We start from the raw sequence: 20,712 nt of genomic DNA, 5'->3' as shown, positions 1-20,712 counted from the left end.
CCTGGCACCCCCCAAACATGAAAATTATCAGAATGATTTTAAACATTGAAATTGAAAGCCAATAAACTATACCTTTGGGCTTAGACAAATAAAAACACGGCAAAAAATGATTTGTAATTCTCCAGCACCCCTTATAGAAAAATTTCTTAGATTTTAATTTCTAACACAACACTAATGTCAGGTTTTTTAGAAACCCAATCCTTAATGGAACTGTCAAAAAATTCTCGGTGTCCACCTGAATTCCGGAGTGGTGTAGGTCATGGCTGGGGAGGGCTTACAGGGCTCTAGCCTGGGGGCCCGAACTGTGGGGGGCCCGGCGTGTCGCAGCGCTAATATACTTCATGATCATGAACATTTTCAATTACTTATATAATTGTGCAAAATATTTTTTGATTGTTATGTGTCGATACTCGACAGCTCCATTATTAAAGTAGATGTATTAAAAACCGCCAATAATTCACTGTATAAGTACCCTTAATTTGAACTAAAACACAATTTTACGTTAATGTAGTGTGTCACACTGCCTTTAATCTTAGCGGTAGGTAGGGGGTCCGCCAATCCTAGCCTGAGTGCCCATTTCAGGATGTGGGGACCATGGTGTAGGTAATAGACAAAAGACCGATAAACGAGAAGAAGAAAAAGAACCTATGAGACAAACTTACATTCTCCTTCTTGGCCCCCCCCAATATTAAATCCTGGGTGCGCCACTGCACTCACCCCATTTATCTTATCTTCTCCATGGGAACGAGCATTTAAAGTTTAACTCAATGTTGTCTACTAAGCCAGACAGCACCATCACCATAGATAAAATATTTATATTGTGAATACAGCAATTTGCAATGGTTTTCTTACCGTGTTGATTTCTCGGGCTCAATAATAATTATATATAGTAATTTCCTTAACCATGTATCCTTTATCAGGCCTAGGAAAATGGAAAACGATGCCGCGGCAAACCTAAGGAATTCACTGACAATGAAAAAGAAAATGCTGAACTCCCTACTGGCCTGCCATCTTTTTCCGAAAGGCTTCAGCTTCAAGTTTCCCACTAGCAACAATATACTCGACGAGTCTCTAAGCTCTGGGCGGAGTCAGAACGCTATCCAAGTCATGAAGTCCGCCCTAGAAACAGGCCTCATTAAAAAAATCAAAAAGGAAACTAAGAACCAAGCTTTTCTCAATCTCCCTAAAGCATCAGAGGCACCAATTAATGAACATAACATAAAAACACCTGAGGTTACCACTGCGCAAAGTGCTATTGTTGAGAAGACTATCAGTAAAGATGATTATCAAAACTTGATCCTATTAAATGGTGGAGAGAGGGTTAGTAAAAACAAATGGAAGAAAATGAAGAGGAAACTTAATTAATGAATCAATTTTATTAATGTAATAATTATATTCAAAATAAATTGTTTAAAAAAAAACTGTTTCTCCTTTCCTATTACAGCGGGTCCTCAATATCTGAATCCCCGCAGTTATGAATTTACAGAAAAATGTAACAAAAACTATAAAAACACATGCGCACAGTCACTTTAAATCCCACACTCCTACGCTATTTTTGTCTTGCTCACGTGTCTTTTTCTTTTCTAAAAGTGTCCCAATTAAACCCATTTACTAAAAAACTCAAGTCCGTGAGCGGACACAGCAGCCCTTAGTGATTGCGGTAATCATGAAGAGACTACGTGGCTGGGACATGTGTTCCGGATGCCGCCAGAGAGTGCAACACTTCATACCCTTGTGGCACAGCCTCGAGGGTTCTGTCGCCGTGGCCGGCCCTCCCTCACCCTGCAACGGTGCTACAAAAGTGAACTACCCGCTACAGATCTGGCATAGCGGGAGGCACCAAAGTTTGCGATGGACCGAGGGAAGTGGCGCGAACTTGTTCTTGCCCTATGCCCTAATACCGAGGCCGAATATAATTTGGGAAAAAAATTATGTTGGTGGACACATTAAAAATGTTATTTTATTAATTTTCGATTTAGATATATAGAAATGAGTTAAGTCTTAAGATACGACACTATCTAATGGAAATATGTTCGCACCGTGACACAGGTAACAAGGAACATATTGTTTTAATCCAAAATACGACTTCTATAAACATCGTGTCATGTCTGTGAATGTGTTAAACATAAATCATAACGACTCACCAAGTATTATTTTTTGTACGCAAAGTTTTTCTTTTAAAAAATGGATTTTGGATAGACTTGGATAAATGTCAGTATCTGTCCTATTTTAAAATTAGTTCATTAGACAGAATAATAAGGTACGAAATAGATATCTCCTTAGGGATTATTAAACGAGACATCTTTGGCAGTCATCTGGTTAAGCCTACCAGGCTATATCACATCAGCATGAAGTTTGTTAGGAAACTAGATATGGTTAAAGGGGTGCTGTGCAAGAGAAACCGTAGCAATATTGCAGATATAAATACAGTCCACAATAGCAACTGTGTAATCACATTAATTTCTTCTGTGTAATTGCTGAGTAGTAGAATGCCCTTTTCTAAGGTTAAATTATTCCACTATATCAATTTCAATATTTCTTTATCTACCTCATCTATGGAATATAAAACGATGCATAGATACTGGCCGCACATCGTAAAATAGCACCTGAAACACATTTTAATAATGATTAAAACTAGCTTTTCGATCTCACTATGTCAAAGTAAATATTCTCAACTGTTAGGCCTTGTCCAGATTTGACTTGCGTGTTCTCCAGGTACACGTGACCTCATTGAGCCATCCACATGCTCTCGCTCCGTGACGACTAACAAGCGCACACAATCGCTAGATTCTGGAGATCGCGGCGTTTACAGCCATTCCAAAATGAATTACGACCGCCTGGCGCTCGAACGTGACAATTTTTATGGCTACCTCAAAATAAATTACATCACCTAGCACAGGGGGGGGCAAACTGCGGCCCGCCGGGTATTTTTTTGCGGCCCGCCATCATTAATTGTACTTCTGATTACGAATAACTTTTTTTTATATATTTTTAAAAAAATATTGACAATAGATTAAAATTTGAAGAATTTCTTGTTTCGTAAATGTATTTTCTCAGTACGTCTTCCTTGCGTCTCGTCTCACACTATGTAACCACTATTTTCTACGTTGAAGATCGATTTCAATAGATATTGATAGTGTGCCGACAGAGCTACAACTTGAGATTATTGATCTGCAGTGTGACAGTGATTTAAGAGAATTGCATCGTCGTGAAGAAATCTCCGAATTTTACAATGCCCTTAATTCAGACAATTTTGACCAACTTAAAGATTATGAAAGAAAAATGTTCGGTATTTTTGGATCAACCTATATATGTGAACAATCATTTTCGATCATGAACCTCAATAAAAATTCTTTACTATCAAATATCTCCGATGCCCATTAACAACCTACTACAAACCCAACTACAAAATTAACACCTGAATTTAAAAAAATGTTAAAAAATGTACATTTTCTTGTTTCGTTCTTCTCATTAATTTTTTGTAATGTTTATTTTTCGTGATAATAAATAGTGTATATCTAAAAATGGTATTTTACTTGCGGCCCGCCGCTCATTTTTAATTCTTGAATTTGGCCCTCCATCCAAAAAGTTTGCCCCCCCTGACCTAGCATGTAAAGTGTAGTAAATACATATTACAAGTTATCCCGAAATACAATATCGCATTGAAACCGAGTAACACAATCGAGTTGTCAGACTTTTTTCTTGCACTCGCGTTTGTTTTTTATGCCGATTCAAAAATGAATTACGACACCTAGCTTGTTCAATGCCAAATGGAGCGCCCTATCCGGACGGAACACATTCTTGGTACTCGAGCGTAAAACACAGTGGGACATGCGCCATCTGGACAAGGTCTTAGATGTAACAAAAAAATAATGTCTATTACGCGCTATTGATTATATATGACGCTACTAATTTATTTAAGGTATATAATTGGAGCAGAATATTTTTAAAGAAAAAGGGCACAGATGTATCTAGTACACAATATAAATTGTATATTATCATCATCAGCCTGTTTCCATTCACTGCTGGATGAAGGCATTCTCAAGTTCTCTCCACTCTTTGGTTTCTTGTTCTTCGATGCCACATAATTCCACCAAAACTTAACAATTAGTCAATCCAGCACACACTTTAGCCTTTTTTTCATTTTATATCCTTCGGGTACCACTTGATTGGCCATCCTGTCGCAGGCTATATTCCGGCCCATTTCCATTTAAATGTTTTTTAACGTTACGTACTCTTGTTTGCTTCCTTATCTATTTAATCCTTTTTCTGTCTTCACGTGTGATGCCTAGCACACCTCTCCATGCCATGTGCAACTCATGTCAAAATTTTATAGTATTATGGATAAATGTATCATGATATTGGTTCATTTATATCTACAATATTGATCAACAATTGTAATTTATCTTTTTTGTCCACGTTTTCTGTTGTATCTTTGACAGTGGACTGGGCATTTTGACGACTATTATTTTTCAATTCTGTAAAAAATTTATTATCAATATGTCCTGCGCCTACTAAAGATTTAAAAATTGATTTATACATGTCAATCTTCTTAACATAACGTCGGTTTTTTTGATTGGCGATTATTAGCCTTTTTTTCCTCAGTTTTGCTAACTGCTGGAATTTATTCAGCTGCCTGCTCAATTGCTTATAGCGGGGACTTTCACATTTCAGGGGCTCGCTTATTATTGATCGGATTTCGGACACCTTCACTTCCTCTTCCCACTCCTTTTTAATGACTGGCTGAAATAATATTAAGCATTTTAGTTATGAGAATTAAATGAATGTACTAGTGATTTAATTCATTTAATTTCATCGTTATATCTATCAAAAAACATAAATCTAGAAGCCATTGATCTAACTTTGATATCTAAATTGACTACCACGAGTAAGCCAAACAAACAGTTGAAACAGTGTAATGAACGATTTCTCAATTGGTCAATGCTCAGATTATAGCCGTCTCACTCTCACTACCGTATTGCTGAGTGTATGGAGCCGGCATAAGCATAAAAGCTGCTTTTACTAGCCCGCAACACAACAAGAAAGTTCTAATTTCACAAAATATAATATAAATGTGGTAAATTTATGAGAATGATTTTTTTTTAATGTATGAATACCAATATGAAAAATATAGAAAGCTGAAAACTTCAATTGGGCCTTAGCCCGCAAAGTCTTCATTTCGGCCCACGCAGGTTGGGCATGCCTGCTATACAGTCTACATGAAGTGTTCAATACATAATATAAATATCCAGAAGATAGTAATGTGAGAAAAGCCAACATTTTTTTGTTTCAAGAACTGCTTATCAAATCATTTTATATTTACCCTTTCCATTAAAGACTGCGCAGGATTTCTTAGTGAAGGTATAGCATCCTGTTTTAATCGCTTTAATCCACTCTTGGTGTGTATAAAAGACACTTCTTCAAAATGCACTGAACAAATAACGTGATAGTTACTTGGCGCCCAATTATATTGACGGTTAATGCACTTTGCCCATTCTGAGCGGCGAACTACATCACGAGGAAACCTGAAAAATAATAAAAAATCTTAGTCAATATTAGCCGCTAAAATAAGATACTGAGACTTCTTATAAATGGATGCACAAAATAAAAGTATTATTGAATATAGGTAATTTGAGCCAAGAAGAAGTGAAGTAGGCCAACTGACATTTTTGAAAAAAATGAGTTAGGTGTGTTGTGGTATTCTACATGTCATAAAGTATCATAAAAGTGAAGTGCGCTTACTAAATATATACTAAAAGAGTGTTTTATTGTTAAAATAAAAATATTCATTGAGCTATCGTATTATATTGTCTAGTGGTGAAGTGAGCCAAGTCATTAGCTCACTTCACTGTTCTCACCAACTGGTTAACGTGTTGTTATCCTATAAAAGTGAACACGCATGTTGCTATGATAACATGCTTGTTAGCTGTGTTCACTTCTATGCATTCATGCAAGTTTCCCACGTAGTTGGTTGTCAGTTTTCTGTTCGATAAGTAAATTTAAAAGGGACGAGGCAAAAAGACTATTGTAAATTGGAAGTCTTCACAAAGAAAGCAGGAAAGGAATTTTGGAAATGAATACCTTTCTGATAAAAGTGCCAAAAGTCGTTATAAGAGAAAAAATATTTAAGTATGTTGAGTGCAAATGCTGCCATGACTGTTGAACAAATCTTCTTTTTGAAGAACAAAAAAAAATAAATGAGTTTTTCTGGGGGAGTTGAGTCAAGGGATTTAAAAAGGCATTTATTTTACAAAAAGTGACCAAAACATCATTGTAGTAAAGTTGCTTTCATGATTTGGACAGTGTGCTCCTACAATCATTTAGATTTTAGATGAACGGGAACATCGATTGTTGGAACCTGGACACTCTTATCTATCAAACGATTCGATTTTGGTAATATAGGAAAAAGAAAGTCATTTACATCGAAATACATGATCCCTCTGATTGGGAAAAGAAAATTCAAAACGCCCGCAATAAACCTTTTTTATAACCTCCATGTTAACTATACAAGACTTTGTTTTCCCAAAGGCACTACTAAGTTATATTATGAACAGAAAAAAATAATCTCTGCTTACCAGTCTCGAGACGAATTAGAATTTGTATCTTTTAAACATATTTTGGGGAGATCAATTTCAAATGTTGGTGCACTAGACTCCAGAGCGTGCGTGGTTATACCTATCCAATTGAATTTACACAAGTAAAATATAAAGATTTGCAGGACCTCTTCCCATATAGCAGGCCCCTCACCAATTATTTTTATAACGACTTGCCACATCGAATTTGCATAACAAAAAGAGGCGGGAGAAATAGCTGCAGAGGACAGGGTAGGAATAATATATGCATCGCTCCAAAATCAACAAAAATGCTGAACTTTATCCAGAACATTACGATGACATAGATTATAGAAGAAAAAATGGAAGAAACTAACACTTACATATTTATTAATGATAGTACTAATGGATGAAAAATATTCATAAAACTTTTTTATTAAACAATTATTATTTTTAACCGGATGTAGTTATTTTTTATATACTTTTCTAAAAACTGTTTATGCCTACCTTAACCATTTCGTATATAATATAACTTTCGAAAATGTCAACAAACTAATTGATTTTATAATCTATTACCTACCTAATTTGAAAACTCACAGAGGTAACATAGTCGAATAAAACCATACTTTATTATAATAGTCTATATACTGGAGAAAAATCGTAATATTATGACATACAATAATACCCCGTTTACACGTGCATGGATGTACTGTGCACAGTAAGAAAATGTATGGGGAAATATGTATTATCCTGCAGTTGGCAAGATTGCGTGCATAAATCAAACATTGGAAGATTCCAAATTGTGATGATTTATTGCGCGTAAGTAAGATTATTTTCGATCTGCGCCTGCGCAGTAGAGCGATAGAGAACATGCTGGTAAAAAACGAACTACTCATTTTGAGCTTCGATTTTCAATACGACCTGTCAGATAGTAGTATAAAATGACAACCTCGCGTCTCGCTTACTCTTGAATAGTGAGATTGGAGAGACAGTCAGCACTTTTACGTGTAAACAGTTATGTCATGTCAGTTTAAAATAAGCACAATTGTGTGTGCACAGGCGCTATAATAACAATATTATTATGTATAGCAAGATAAACTGAGCCAGGTGACAATATTAGATAAGGTTACTGTAATGGTGAACATGACTAACTTATCTAAAACGTGAGCCAAGTACTATTAGTATGTAGAGGTGAACACGACTAATATAAGCTAAAGTGAGCCAAGTGACATTAATAAGTAAAGGTGAAGTAAACTCACCCCTTTTATTATCTTATTACAATCAATATTATCCATAAATACTTTTTTTCTATTTATTTATATAATAAACTTCTATTTAATATAAAAAAATGAATACAGCTCCATACAAAAAAATATGTAAAAAGTTCATTAAACTAATTCTTTCACCATTTTGTCACTTGGCCTACTTCACTTCTTGAGGGCTCATTTATAGCCTGTGTAGATAGGTACCTATAATCTTCATTTAAGTATGTGATATTTTTTTGAGAATTGATTGTCAGCCCTTTTTAGAGGAATGAAGGAAAATATTAAGTATATTTATAAAGAAGTCATCAAACGTATACATGACATATTTAAGATTTACATACAACAGGTAATTCTAAATATAAAATGAATCGCATTTATAATAAGTAATATAAACAGAAAATATACATTTTTGTCTTTTACCTAACGTGTGGATTGAAAAAATCAATGTAATAAAAAAAATGGTGGGACCCATGCATTTACATTCTCTTAATTTTAGAGTATACAAATATGAAAAACGCCGGTATGGACATAAATAATAATATACATAGGCTTACCATAATTATGAAAGTCTAAACCGGGACAGGAACGAGATATATGGCAAAGAAACAAATTTAACCACCAAAAATTGTTTTATTATTACAGCAAAAATTTTAATTAATTTATTTATTGTACTAGTCGTACTTCTCGCTGGAATGAACTTTTGCAACTTTAAACTGGACAAAATGCCAAGCCGGCCAGGACGACGGGACCAATGTGTGAAACCGGGACGCATAGTAGGCTTAAATATTAGATTAGATTTATTAAATCATGACAGAGAAAAAACCAAATATCAACAAAAACTGTGTTCTTTTTTGACTATTCTGTCCAATGACATTATCATGTTTTGAGAAAATCGAAGTTTAAAATTTGAGATGCATGAGAAATGGACATATTGTGTATTTGAATGATACAGTATCTTCTAAAATATGCTATTTGGACGTACCTACAATATTTTTACAGCATAAAGATATGAAGACGAACATTTTGTGTATGTTAACTCAATTTCGACAAACACTGAACATACAATATCTGTGCATTAAACCAGTGGTCGGAAAACCGCGGCTCGCGAGCCACATGCGGCTCTTTGGGTAGTGGCGTGCGGCTCTTTGCCAAATTCCCAATTCACATTTTTTACAAAAAAGGTATAATTGTTGTCGTTTTAAATCCGCCCATTGCAAAAGTCGACAAATTATATTTTTCTCCATTTCATATTGACACAAGCACTTTTGAAATAGATTTTTTTTGTTGGATTTAACAAGCAAAGAGTTATGTAGCTCCAAATTTGTAGGTCTTGCCACCTAAATTGAGGATTTGGAGAGAGGAAAATGCAATTTAATATCACAACACAGCGGAGCGCTCTAAAAGATCTACATAATAAGGTAGATACTACGATTTTTAATACATGGCATAGCTTTACGAACTCATATTCGAGTCTACATAATATATGTGAACAATAATTTTCAAACATGAACAATATAAATAGCATTTAGAGAAGCCAAATAACCGATGAGAATTTGGAGTCGCGCCTAAAATTGAAAACTACAAGTCACATACCAAACTTACAGACAATCTCCAAAGAAATGCAAGGAAGGTCATTGTTAACATTAGTTTTAAGGAATACGTGAAAATTGTACCTATGTAACTCATTTTCTATAAAAATTATATTTTTAATTTCAACAATAAAAAAACTTATATTTGCGTTAGTTTTATTCGCAAAATCTTCTTCACTTGATAAATTAACAATAACATTCACTGAAATAAATCATGTTTATAAAAATATATGGATGGCTCTCGAAAAAAAAAATTTAACCGTTGTGATACTCATATTTGGCTCTTTTGGTCCAAGAGTTTGCCGACTCCTGCATTAAACCATCGAATGGTCTCCAATTTTATTAGATTCAATTTGAACATTACCTAATTCAATTATCATAGCCGATTTTGGCAAAATTCAAGAATGAAAACCTAAACTAATAAATAATCCATTTCATCAGCTATTTTCAAAATTTGTTTGCCGCTGGCTTCCTGCAAACCGACAAGGACCATGTTTTATTTAGACATGAATTTTATCACAGTAAGTTGGTACTATACGACCCAAAGAGGTTGGAGGGTCTTTAATATATGACCATAATGAATGTTATTATGATATTGACATAAATAGGTATTCAAAATAACAATAGAAATATGCTTACTTGTGAAATGTAGTTGCACTATTTGTTTTATTTTTCATATTCGTATCATTATTACAACCTTTTACACAGCAGATTGCCATTTTCAATTTTTTATGAACAAAACCGAAAGCAGTTGTCAGGCCGAAGCATAGACTAATATACTATAAATACTAGGCCGAAGCACAAGCTTATAATGACGTATTCTTAACACGTGTTTAAGTTTATCCCATTTCTTCCATACTCGAGATCGGATATCGGATGCCTGCTTCTCCTACCCGTCAGGTATTTCCATAGACTATAACATACTTTTGAGTTCCTTGAAAAAATATGGCATACCAGTCTAAAAATATGTCCACCAGACTCTATGATTAAAAGTAGCTTCACCACACCCCGCATACATTTTTATTTTTTATAATAACAATTTTATACTTGTGATTTTTAATTTACTCTCTTGTACTACCTTTCATGATACCAGAATATAATAATATTAATAAAGTATATTATACTGTAATTTTTATAATATTTGCGTAGAAAATGAGAAGCTGTCACAAAGCCTCTAATAACCATAGACATACAATCTCAATTCTGGCAAGGCCAAAACCAAATCAAAACTGAAAATTTTGTTTTGTTTCGCGCGCTGTCAAGTGCTTATGTTTTCGTTTTCTTATTTCTTGATCTCTATAGATTTCAATTTAAACGTCAATATTATAGTAATAAAATAAAATACATACTGCTTTGTAACTCCATTTATAAGAGCATTTGAAATGGTTTACGGAAATATACATAGGTTTTTTTTGAGATCGATCATGAAGAAGGGTGTAATGTCAAAATCTGAGGCCGAAGAGGTCATACGAAAACATACCGGTCAGTAAACAAACAAATACTTGAGCGACTTCATAGTTTTTTCTTTACTAGTTAGCTATAATATATTTAAGAATTAATAAATATTATTAATATCGATTTTGTTACATGTTAAAATATTAATAAGTTAAATTTCTAATTTCGATACCAAAACTATTTTGTTCAGCATAAATCTATATGCATGATTTTGCACTGTAGGATGGCGTCAGTTTCTCTGCTAGTCGACGGCTGTGATGGTGATGTTGGTTATTGCGAATTACCATTCTCGGGCTTGATTTTTTTACCTGTCAGCATCGTTTTCATTTGATTTTTGTCATGTGAGGCCTTACCTGATTCCTAGTCCACCTCTCTTAGTGCATTTCCCCGACCGAGATGGTTTTTTGATTAGAATTTCTTCGACATCTTTGTAATTTTTACTGCTACTCTCATAAAGTGGGTCTCGGAAGTCTTGTAATTTAATTGCATAAATGATTCTGTTATCCACTGATAGTTACAGAACAAGGTAGTACTTGCTTTTGTATCTCAGTCTCAGTTCAAACTGACACCTTCGACCTTGACTCATACCACAGTGCTACGCGAAAGTCGCTAACGATACGGCAGAAAGTATGCAATGTAGGAATTTATGCTTGGTATTTAAAATGTTATCAGATAGATGCTCCCATCCCGTAGCACATTTTTAACCGAAAACGAATAGTGTCTGCAAAATTTGTCAGAACCACATTAAGTAACCTCACCACCAATTTATTTTAGTGGTTTGGAAGAGAGCTGCAAATGACAGGTAATTGATACAATATTTTTGTTGTGTCCGGAAATTTGTACGTATGCAGTTCGCCGTATCACACTTCACTGTGAAATGTTCTATCGGAAATATATGGTCGTATATTAAAAACCGTCCAACTTCTTTGGTTCGTATAGTTCTGAGATAAAATTCATGTCTCTTCTTGTTCGTACGGTTCTTGTCGGTATACTGGAAGCCAGCGACAAACAAATTTTGGAAATAGCCGATATGAGGCGTATATTATCAAAACCTGCTTAACTCCACGAACACAATTGTTGGCAAAAGCGAAAAAACTGCTGTGGGCTTAATTATTGCAAAATATAAGAAAAGATAAAATTAATGAATAAAGAAGTAGATAATAACACGTCACCTGCCGGGTTTTAATTGGACGAAAAATCAAAATGGCGGTTTTTATCTCTGATGTCATTGGTTGTATAGATATGAGTCTATTTTGAAACTAAACCATTAAGGATTTGAGCACGATTTGATACTGAACATGATTTTCAACATGAATTATCTCTGTATTTAAAGCAGTTACGCAAACGAATGAATATTTATTCTATAGGTATTGCCATAGAGAACAGTTTGGCATCAAAATTTGAAAAAACTCGAAAATGGTCGTTAGGTATCTTTTGATAATAAGGTGCTCATATACTGGATTATTTGTTAGGTTAGGTTAAGTTAGCTTAGATTAGGTTAGGTATTCATTCTTGAATTTATGAATTTTTCCAAAATCGGCTATGAAAATGCTCCGTCCATCGAAATGTAATATGTACAATTTACATGTAACCTGTTTTTAGGCTGTCAGTTTTTATTATTGAATGCTCTGGTAGTTCTAGCATCTGAACTCACGTGACGTGATGTGATGATAATGGGTTTCTAGCATAATTGTTCCAAATTTTGCATTTTTTGGGACATCCGAAATTCTGTATGTACCCCTTTATTCGGACACAGGGAAGGATGTAGTTCCACGTCAAAAAGTCAACCAAATGTACAAGTGAATATTATACTAACTCTGATATCTCTAATATCTGGGGGTGCTGCGATTGATTAAAAATAAAAATAAATGTTTATTTGGATTATATTTTACTATTAACATCAAAATTATTAAAATTAAACATTATAAGTGTTTTTATTTCATTATAAAATTGATTCTTCTGTCTTTTTTCCTTGAAAGAAGGTCTATCACCTTTTAGTTGCTCTCGACATCTGTCGTGACTCGCGCCGCGCGTCGCGACTAGCTCAGAGCCGCTGTATCCGACAACGTTTGCAACATGAAAATACTGCCAGACTACGCTCCGAGCGGCGAGCCCCACTTCCCGCGCCCCTCTTTCGCCTATTCGAGCATATTCTATCGACAATGGTACTGCATAAAATCACGCGATGCATCACTTTCATCGCGGTTGTGATAATTATTATTGGATGTATCGGTGCGCGGGCAAGCTTAACACCCTTAAATAATATTGATATTTTCATATAATATACATAAATTTATGTATATTATAATATTACATTTTTCTCAATTTGCTTGGGGGTGCTGCAGTTCCGCGGTGCATATGGACGAGCCGCCACTGATTGCAAGGTGTATCCAACCAAAAATGGTCGCGGTTAATTACACGCATGGATTATCGCTCGTATGTCTCTTTTATATGTAAACCTCTTTTGTATTTTTAGAATGGTCAGAGCACAATTGTCTGAAAGATGTGGTGAATTTAATTAATTCTAAAATACGGCCTCTTCAGCAAGAAGTGAAAATCACATCTGGGGACATATCGGCTGCTATAGAGGTTATTTTTTCATTTTTTTCATAGACAATATAATTTGAATTTACTTATAAAGAAATACCACCAAACTATTTTAATAATCTATTTAACGTTAATTAAGTATTAACGAGTGATAATATTATATTCGCTTATGAAGTCATGGGTCTCGGGTTCGAATCCTGAGTCTGGCAAATTCATTATTGTTTTTCAATGTGTGTTTGTTGTTCATACAAATAAAAAGGATTTCAAGTTATACACATTTATATTTTTAATCGATGTTTTTTAAAATAAATATAAAAAATATTAAAACTACGAATTAGTCAAAAATCTAAACCGTAAAGAATTGAAAACTTAATAAACTAAATTTTAATAATAAATATTATTAAGTATTAACGAGTGATAATATTATATTCGCTTATGAAGTCATGGGTCTCGGGTTCGAATCCTGAGTCTGGCAAATTCATTATTGTTTTTCAATGTGTGTTTGTTGTTCATACAAATAAAAAGGATTTCAAGTTATACACATTTATACTTTTAATCGATGTTTTTTAAAATAAATATAGAAAATATTAAAACTATGAATTAGTCAAAAATCTAAACCGTAAAAAATTGAAAACTTAATAAACTAAATTTTAATAATAAATATAACCATAAAAATAATGTAACCTATGCCACAAATATGTAACAAATCCACATTTTTTTTACAATAGTAAGTTTATTTTTGACTTAAAAAAAAAAATCTTTTTAATGTTTCCAGATAGGTACATATTTATTAATTAATACAGTTGAAATTGTCAATTATCAAAAAAAATCTCAAATTGCAAGCTTCGTATTTTTTCGCTAGGTTCTCTATTGGAATAAGGATCCCCCTTAAAAGCTTGAAATATTAGTTCCTTATATATTTTTTTATGTTGATATGTATGTATCTTCTCTTAAATAAATATTAATTGATTGTTGAACATTATATTATTTAGAAAAACACTAACTGAGAGAGTATATCACAACCAATAGAAAAAACTTTTTTGAAAAAAGTAAGCCAACCGGTCGGGAATCGAACCCGGCATCTCCAACGGGTAAACGCCCCAAACTAGTCGCATTCAGCCATTATGCTACGGAAGACATACTAATGACGACAAATATTTAAGCTATTGGCTATTAAATACCTACCACTCAGCGCTCTTCGAAATCATGTTACTTCGGCAATTCGGCGAAGTAACATGATTTCGAAGAGCGCTGAGTGGTAGGTATTTAATAGCCAATAGCTTAAATATTTGTCGTCATTAGTATGTCTTCCGTAGCATAATGGCTGAATGCGACTAGTTTGGGGCGTTTACCCGTTGGAGATGCCGGGTTCGATTCCCGACCGGTTGGCTTACTTTTTTCAAAAAAGTTTTTTCTATTGGTTGTGATATATACTCTCTCAGTTAGTGTTTTTCTAAATAATATAATGTTCAATAATCAGAATGATATATTCTTAAATCTTGTGAATTATTCGTTTGAATAAAAGAAATAGTTAATTAAAAATTAATTGATTGATTAATATGGTGCTTAATTTATAGAACTCCATATTAATAATGCACATTTCTTGGATTTTCAGGGTTATATCATGATTTTAAGTTCTATTGGGATTTTTTATAGTTATCAGCTTTAAAGAAAAGTTTATATAGGTATGTATATATTATGCGCCCCCGGCTATGTTCAAAATTTGTATTGCGCCCTTCGTGGCAACATTGTTGCCGACCCCTGATCTAAAGGATGAATATTTCAGTTGGTACCATAGAGGTATTAAATAAAAATAGGGGCAAGGAACCGGCTTTCTCATACAACTGAATGAACAGAAAATGCAGGCCAACAATAGCCAATAACTTATGAGAAATAGCGACGCGATAAAAAAAAATGCAGGGCATCACGGAGGATTTACTTTGGTCATTATAACGTACTCGTATGATTAATAATGTTAATTTTGCCACAAATTGATTACCAGCATGCCTCACCATACTTTCATATAACTTGTCGCCCCTAGGTTGGTACTCATGTTACAACCTTTGTTCGAACTCGTGTCAGCTTTTGGCGAGTTTATGCGACCCAGAGTATGGACCTGATGGGTTGAGTAAATGGTTAACATCTATTTTTTTCAACAAAAAAAACTGTTAAAACCCCTTCATGGGCGACCAAGATCCACATCAGATTGTAGAGATAAAATTATTAATTGTCTGAATATCCATTGCACAGGTGGTATTCATATCTACAGGAGAGGGTGAGTCAGCGAAATCAGCTGCTCCGCATTCGGCTGTTGAATTGGATTACTTCCGAAGAGTTCTTGAAGCAATTGCCACCTCTGATGATAAGTCCATCACAGGAATAGCTGCATTAAACCTTACCAGCCAGGTGGAACAGAGAGCTGTCACTAAGCAGAGGGGTCAAGTAATGAAATTATTTTGTTTGAATCGTCCTCAAAGTACTAACAATAGTTGGACTTGATTACTATCTGCACCTTAGCCGATGCCATTTTCAACAAAACATCAACGAGTTGACTTCACTATTGATGTACCTTGACTCTGCTGAAAATCTATCAAATTATACATTAATGAAATTGTCTGCGTTCTTCACTTTGGCTGAGTGATTTTGTTGAATATTTGTTCTACATCACAGATTTTATAGGTAATTTTCCAGACATCCAAGGAGTCGGTGTTCGTCATCCCATTTCCAACTCCCTAAAATGTGTCGAGAGAATGACTAACAATCAATCATTTATATCATAAATCTGTTTATGTCCTTCGTCTTTCTTTGTTCCACTGTTAATGGTGTATGTACACTGCAGTGATTCCCAATTGGGACCTCGGAACCCTGGGGCTCCGTGAAAATTTGTAAAAGCTACAACTGGAAACAAATTTGATAATAGAGTACAGATGTTTAACATGACCTATTTTAAACAATAAGGTATTTTTTATTTTTAAGTAAAAATCAAGGAATCCTGTTGTCAGTGATAAACGTCACCGCCTACTATGCAATGTTTATTTTGTTTCTGTCAATGCATAGTAGTTATTTATTGCTATACTATTTATTGTTAAATGTGTGTTTATTGGCTTGCCAGTATACGGTATTCAGTAATGTGTTTTATATTTTATACGGTTATCGATATGGGCAGATAACCTGCGTACTTTCATTGCTGCCTTTCTGATTAATTTAATTTATTTTGCAGGAGCTACTCGACATATGGTGCAAGACCCATTACCTGAACAAGTCGGAATCGTTTAGTTATATCTTGGGCACCAGAGGCATGCTCGAATTTGAACATTATCTAAAAGAAAATCTACCCGACACTGTTGACGACTGTCATCTATGCAAGAAGACTGTATTCCAGGTAATATTTTTACATATTATGACACCATTGGGTCTATTCTATACTTATTAACCGCTAAAGTAATAAAGTGATAAATACGACGGCTAACTAAGTTAGGTTTGTATCAAAGTATTAGCACTGATTGTAACAATTACAATATGTTGGTTGTAATTATTGCAATAAGTGTTATATTTCAACAGCACCTCTCTTGTCTGTGATAAATTTAGAGCGAGATAGACAGTTTTGACTGTTTAGACGGCTAACTTATTGTAACAATTATAATACCTCAATACAAATATGTAATAAATATTATCACTTTATCACTTTAGCGGTCGATAGTCGCCTTGTGTATAGAATAGACCCGTATATCTGAAAAGACTTTGGCGCCTTACATTCAGACATTCGACGCCATCCCAACTTAATCTGAACTCAGAAATCCAACAAGGTTGATATCTTAATCATGCACGCAGATACGATTTATTCCATAGAATAAATATGATTGGAGAAAAATATGTCATCAGGCGAAGAAGCGGTGATTGTGTATATATTGGCACTTAGGAAATAGGTGGAAATATTGGTTCGTAATATCAATTAGAAATATACCAATGCAAGAATATTTCTGAACCTCTTGAACGAAAGATATGTTATTATGTTTGCTGGGCATTGTTATACAGTTTACTTTGGCAGGCCTACAATAGCAACTACCTTGGCCTAAAAGCGACACATACCCAGTCGCTACTAATTAATTGTGCTGTGACAAGCTGGCAGCAACAACTATAACACTAATGTTTCCAATTAAGTCTTAAGCACAAAGTCAAAAATATCAAGTTAACTCAGTGTGCATTAGTGTACATATTAAGTTACATTTACATGGAGTTTAGAGGGTGGTTACTTGCTTGCTATAGATTTATGTACCATCATAAATCGTCTAGTGTTCGAATTTAGAACTAAGCTCATCATAGTATAAAAAGTATTGAATAATATGTCAAGTGTTAGCTTGTGGCGCCCTCACTCAGCGGACAACTTATACTGGTGGATCTATAAAAGGATTGTATTATTTTCAGGCGGTTACTTGCGACAAATGTGGTGAGAGTTTCCACTCGGTATGCCTAAAGAGATTTTTGGTGCGCATCGACAAATGGCCTTGCTGCAAAGCGGCTTACGAGCATCCTTCCATTACGTTAGTATCTTAATCTTTCTATGTACTTCTTTGTTGATCCATTTACAATCCTTAGATACTAACAAATATTAATGATCATGTTCCTACCAATGTTACTCGTAGTTACGCGGTCTCATTATAACCCATTACTGGACAGATGTTGTGATCTATGAGCAATACTGTCAATCGTGCGGTTGGTCTATTTGAGAGCACCATTAATATTGACATATTTAGTTTGGTGTATGAATGCGAACATTTTAATGAATATATGGTTATTGAATACAAAAAGAAGTAAATCATCATGGTTGCTCCTAAGCAGAGATATCTTGTCCACAGAATTGAGTTTGTGTTAATAGAATTTTTACGAGGAATAGTTGTTGCCATTGGGTCCTTGTACTGGATCAAAGTAATACACATCAATTTTTTTTTTGACCAGCTATAGGTCCGTGCCCACGGCTTCATATTTACACTCAATAATGCTCAATAATGTACAATCAAAAATAACAGTTTGTAGGTAAGTATCCAAAAGAAAACATCAACTTTACTGTAGATTATTTGCAAACAATGTTGCCACTATTAAAATACTGTGTCAATTTCAATCTATTTAATTTTATTATGTATCTTCAATCAATAGTAATTCAATCTCTTTGCTAGGTACCATACAATGTAAAATACAAAACCATGAATGTTTTCAAATATTACCAACATTTAATACGCGTTTCGTTGACGTGATAAACTTTAATGCATAACATTTTATGATACAGACGTAAATAACATATTCTTTAACACATGTTTAAGTTTATCGCATATTTCTATGGTGATAAACAAACAACAATAAAAAACATCCGTGTCAGCATATTGATTGGCGATATTTAAATACCCATTTCCCGTAGTGTCCAATTATGGCAAACTCGGTAGATAGCTGATTGCAATGATTATTTCCGCGATATCCTATTTTCCACATCGTCAGCTATATCCGATGACGCAAACTTCAGATAGTAGCTGACTCAATTATAATAATTATTTCCTTAATATTCTTTTCTAGATACTATTTTGATTGTGAGTACGTCTAAATAGTGGATCATAATTATTGGCCATGTCACTCGAATATAAGTTCCCGGTCCGTTAGAATCTCAGTCTCTATATTGCTCCGCACAACATCTCATCCTACCAAGATTCGGACCTCGGAATAGTATCATAAGTATTGTAACATAACTACTGTAACATACTCTTGTACAGATTGTTTACGCTGCAAATAAAACTCGCTCTTCCATCCATTGGAGCAATCACCAAATCTCGACTTCTCATCTCTCCTTCTGACGACTTCTTCATCCACAATACCATGACTCCCACAGTGATGACTCTCACATTTCTAAACACTCGAGAATTGTAACTTCTGACATCCACTTCCCTTATTTTTGTGTTCCCTGATAGAGACAATAGGCAGTAAATACAAAATGTCAATGTAAAATAATAATATTGTTATTTTAATGTTTGTAGACCATCTCAAGAGCCTTCACAAATGAACGAGGATAGCTCTGTCTATTATGATACAGAAGATATCTCAGAAGCAATAGACTTGGATGAACCAAGCACCTCCAGTAGCTCACAAGACCAAGGTTCTAGAAAAAGGAAACGGAAGTAGAATAATAGAATTATTGGTTGTATGTGTGTGTCTACCTGTCACATGAGAGCAGTAGCTGTCTAATTCTACAGCTCTAAAATTTTATTATGGATGTATGTTTTAATTTAAAATACAAAATTATTTTAATATACTTAGCCTAGCCTTTTAATTCTAACATATGTTAAACATAACATAACATAAAGTTAGTTAGTGTGGAATGTTCCAAGCAGTTTTTAAAGCTGTCTGGCGTCAATCAAGAGGAATTTACAACAAAATTGTTACAGTAGATAAAATGTGGGTTCATTAATTATGACCCTGTGCTAAAACAGGAGTCCATGCAGAGGCATAAAAAGGGTGGTTCAGCCCCCAAGATGTTTAAGGTTGTACCATCTGCTGGGATGGTGTTGGCAACAGTGTTTTGGGATTCACAAGGAATCCTGTCAATAGATTATAAACCAAAAGGCACCAACATCACAGGACAGTACTACGCTAATATTCTAAGTTGCTTAAAAGAATCTATTAAAGTAAAAAGGAGGGGCAAATTAACAAAGGCGTGTTCTTACTTCATGACAACGCACCTGTTCACAAGGCTCAAATTGCGATGGCTGCTATGAGAAAATGCTGCTTCCAGGAATTGCCTATGTGATTATTACCTGTTTCTAAATTTGAAGAAAGACTTACATGATATATATTCTTTTCTTTCTGCCCCATTCTGCAAAATTATGGAACTCCCCTATGTCAAATGTTGTATTTAAACAATGTTTAAATCTGATTCATATAGTGAACGGCAGTTATTTGCTTTGGAATTAATTCATATCCTGCATCGAGAGATCATTTTGTATAATGCAAGTTAGGTTAGTTGGAATGAGGAGTACCGTACATGGGCAATTGAAAGACATTGACTAAATAGTGTAAAAATTTAATGAAACAAAAACTTATTTAACATATTCAACTTGTATGATGCTTATAAAATGTATAGGTAGGTACATGATTGGTAATTTATTTATATTTGGTAGAATTATAATATTTTGTTTCTAAATATAACTGTGCCTAATATAAAAGATATTATTATGTATTGGAAAAAAAATGTACAATTTTTTGGTTAGGTTTGGAAATACTTAAAATAATATTATCTATCAGTCAATAATTTCTGCAAAATTG

At 34.2% G+C, this 20,712-nt stretch overlaps 2 protein-coding genes and 1 long non-coding RNA gene across 4 annotated transcripts in view; 2 read left to right on the top strand and 1 right to left on the bottom strand.

Annotated features, from left to right (window-relative positions):
• Window positions 1-1,985, top strand: part of LOC147077881 (ATP-dependent RNA helicase DDX24) — a 34,742-nt gene extending 32,757 nt beyond the window's left edge. The window contains exon 13 of the mRNA XM_085960913.1: window positions 921-1,985. Within this exon, the coding sequence (XP_085817039.1) occupies window positions 921-1,365 (445 nt within the window). The 3' untranslated portion in view covers window positions 1,366-1,985. The remainder of the gene's footprint in view (window positions 1-920) is intronic.
• A 1,511-nt stretch (window positions 1,986-3,496) lies between these two features.
• On the bottom strand, window positions 3,497-10,320 carry LOC147077880 (uncharacterized). The gene is made up of 3 exons (XR_015072251.1): window positions 10,045-10,320; window positions 5,324-5,525; window positions 3,497-4,743 (listed from the first exon to the last, which is right to left on the bottom strand). It is a non-coding gene; the product is annotated as an uncharacterized LOC147077880 (long non-coding RNA).
• A 285-nt stretch (window positions 10,321-10,605) lies between these two features.
• Nse1 (SMC5-SMC6 complex component Non-SMC element 1) lies at window positions 10,606-20,460 on the top strand. 2 transcript variants are annotated; one of them, XM_085960911.1, is made up of 6 exons: window positions 10,606-10,887; window positions 13,337-13,449; window positions 15,658-15,849; window positions 16,628-16,789; window positions 17,833-17,948; window positions 19,428-20,460. In XM_085960911.1, exons 1-6 carry the CDS (start codon window positions 10,788-10,790, stop codon window positions 19,570-19,572), a joined length of 828 nt encoding a protein of 275 aa, XP_085817037.1. In that variant the 5' UTR covers window positions 10,606-10,787; the 3' UTR covers window positions 19,573-20,460. The 2 variants fall into 2 exon arrangements, with proteins under 2 accessions (XP_085817037.1, XP_085817038.1); XM_085960912.1 differs by lacking the exon at window positions 10,606-10,887 and adding an exon at window positions 10,979-11,662.
• Window positions 20,461-20,712: the final 252 nt, after the last annotated feature.

Source organism: Rhyacophila brunnea, unplaced genomic scaffold (assembly GCF_057557595.1).
Source record: "Rhyacophila brunnea isolate RB1 unplaced genomic scaffold, BYU_Rbru_1.0 scaffold_12, whole genome shotgun sequence".
Lineage (NCBI taxonomy): Eukaryota > Metazoa > Arthropoda > Insecta > Trichoptera > Rhyacophilidae > Rhyacophila > Rhyacophila brunnea.
The sequence above is the reverse complement of the archived record's forward strand: the minus strand, read 5'-3'. Positions and strand labels throughout refer to the sequence as shown.

Coding starts and splice junctions, on each gene's coding strand:
- Nse1 (XM_085960911.1), top strand. CDS start 10,788: ATGGTTTACGGAAATATACATAGGTTTTTTTTGAGATCGATCATGAAG. Junction 13,450..15,657: donor ACATATCGGCTGCTATAGAG/GTTATTTTTTCA, acceptor TCCATTGCACAG/GTGGTATTCATATCTACAGG. Junction 16,790..17,832: donor GCAAGAAGACTGTATTCCAG/GTAATATTTTTA, acceptor TATTATTTTCAG/GCGGTTACTTGCGACAAATG.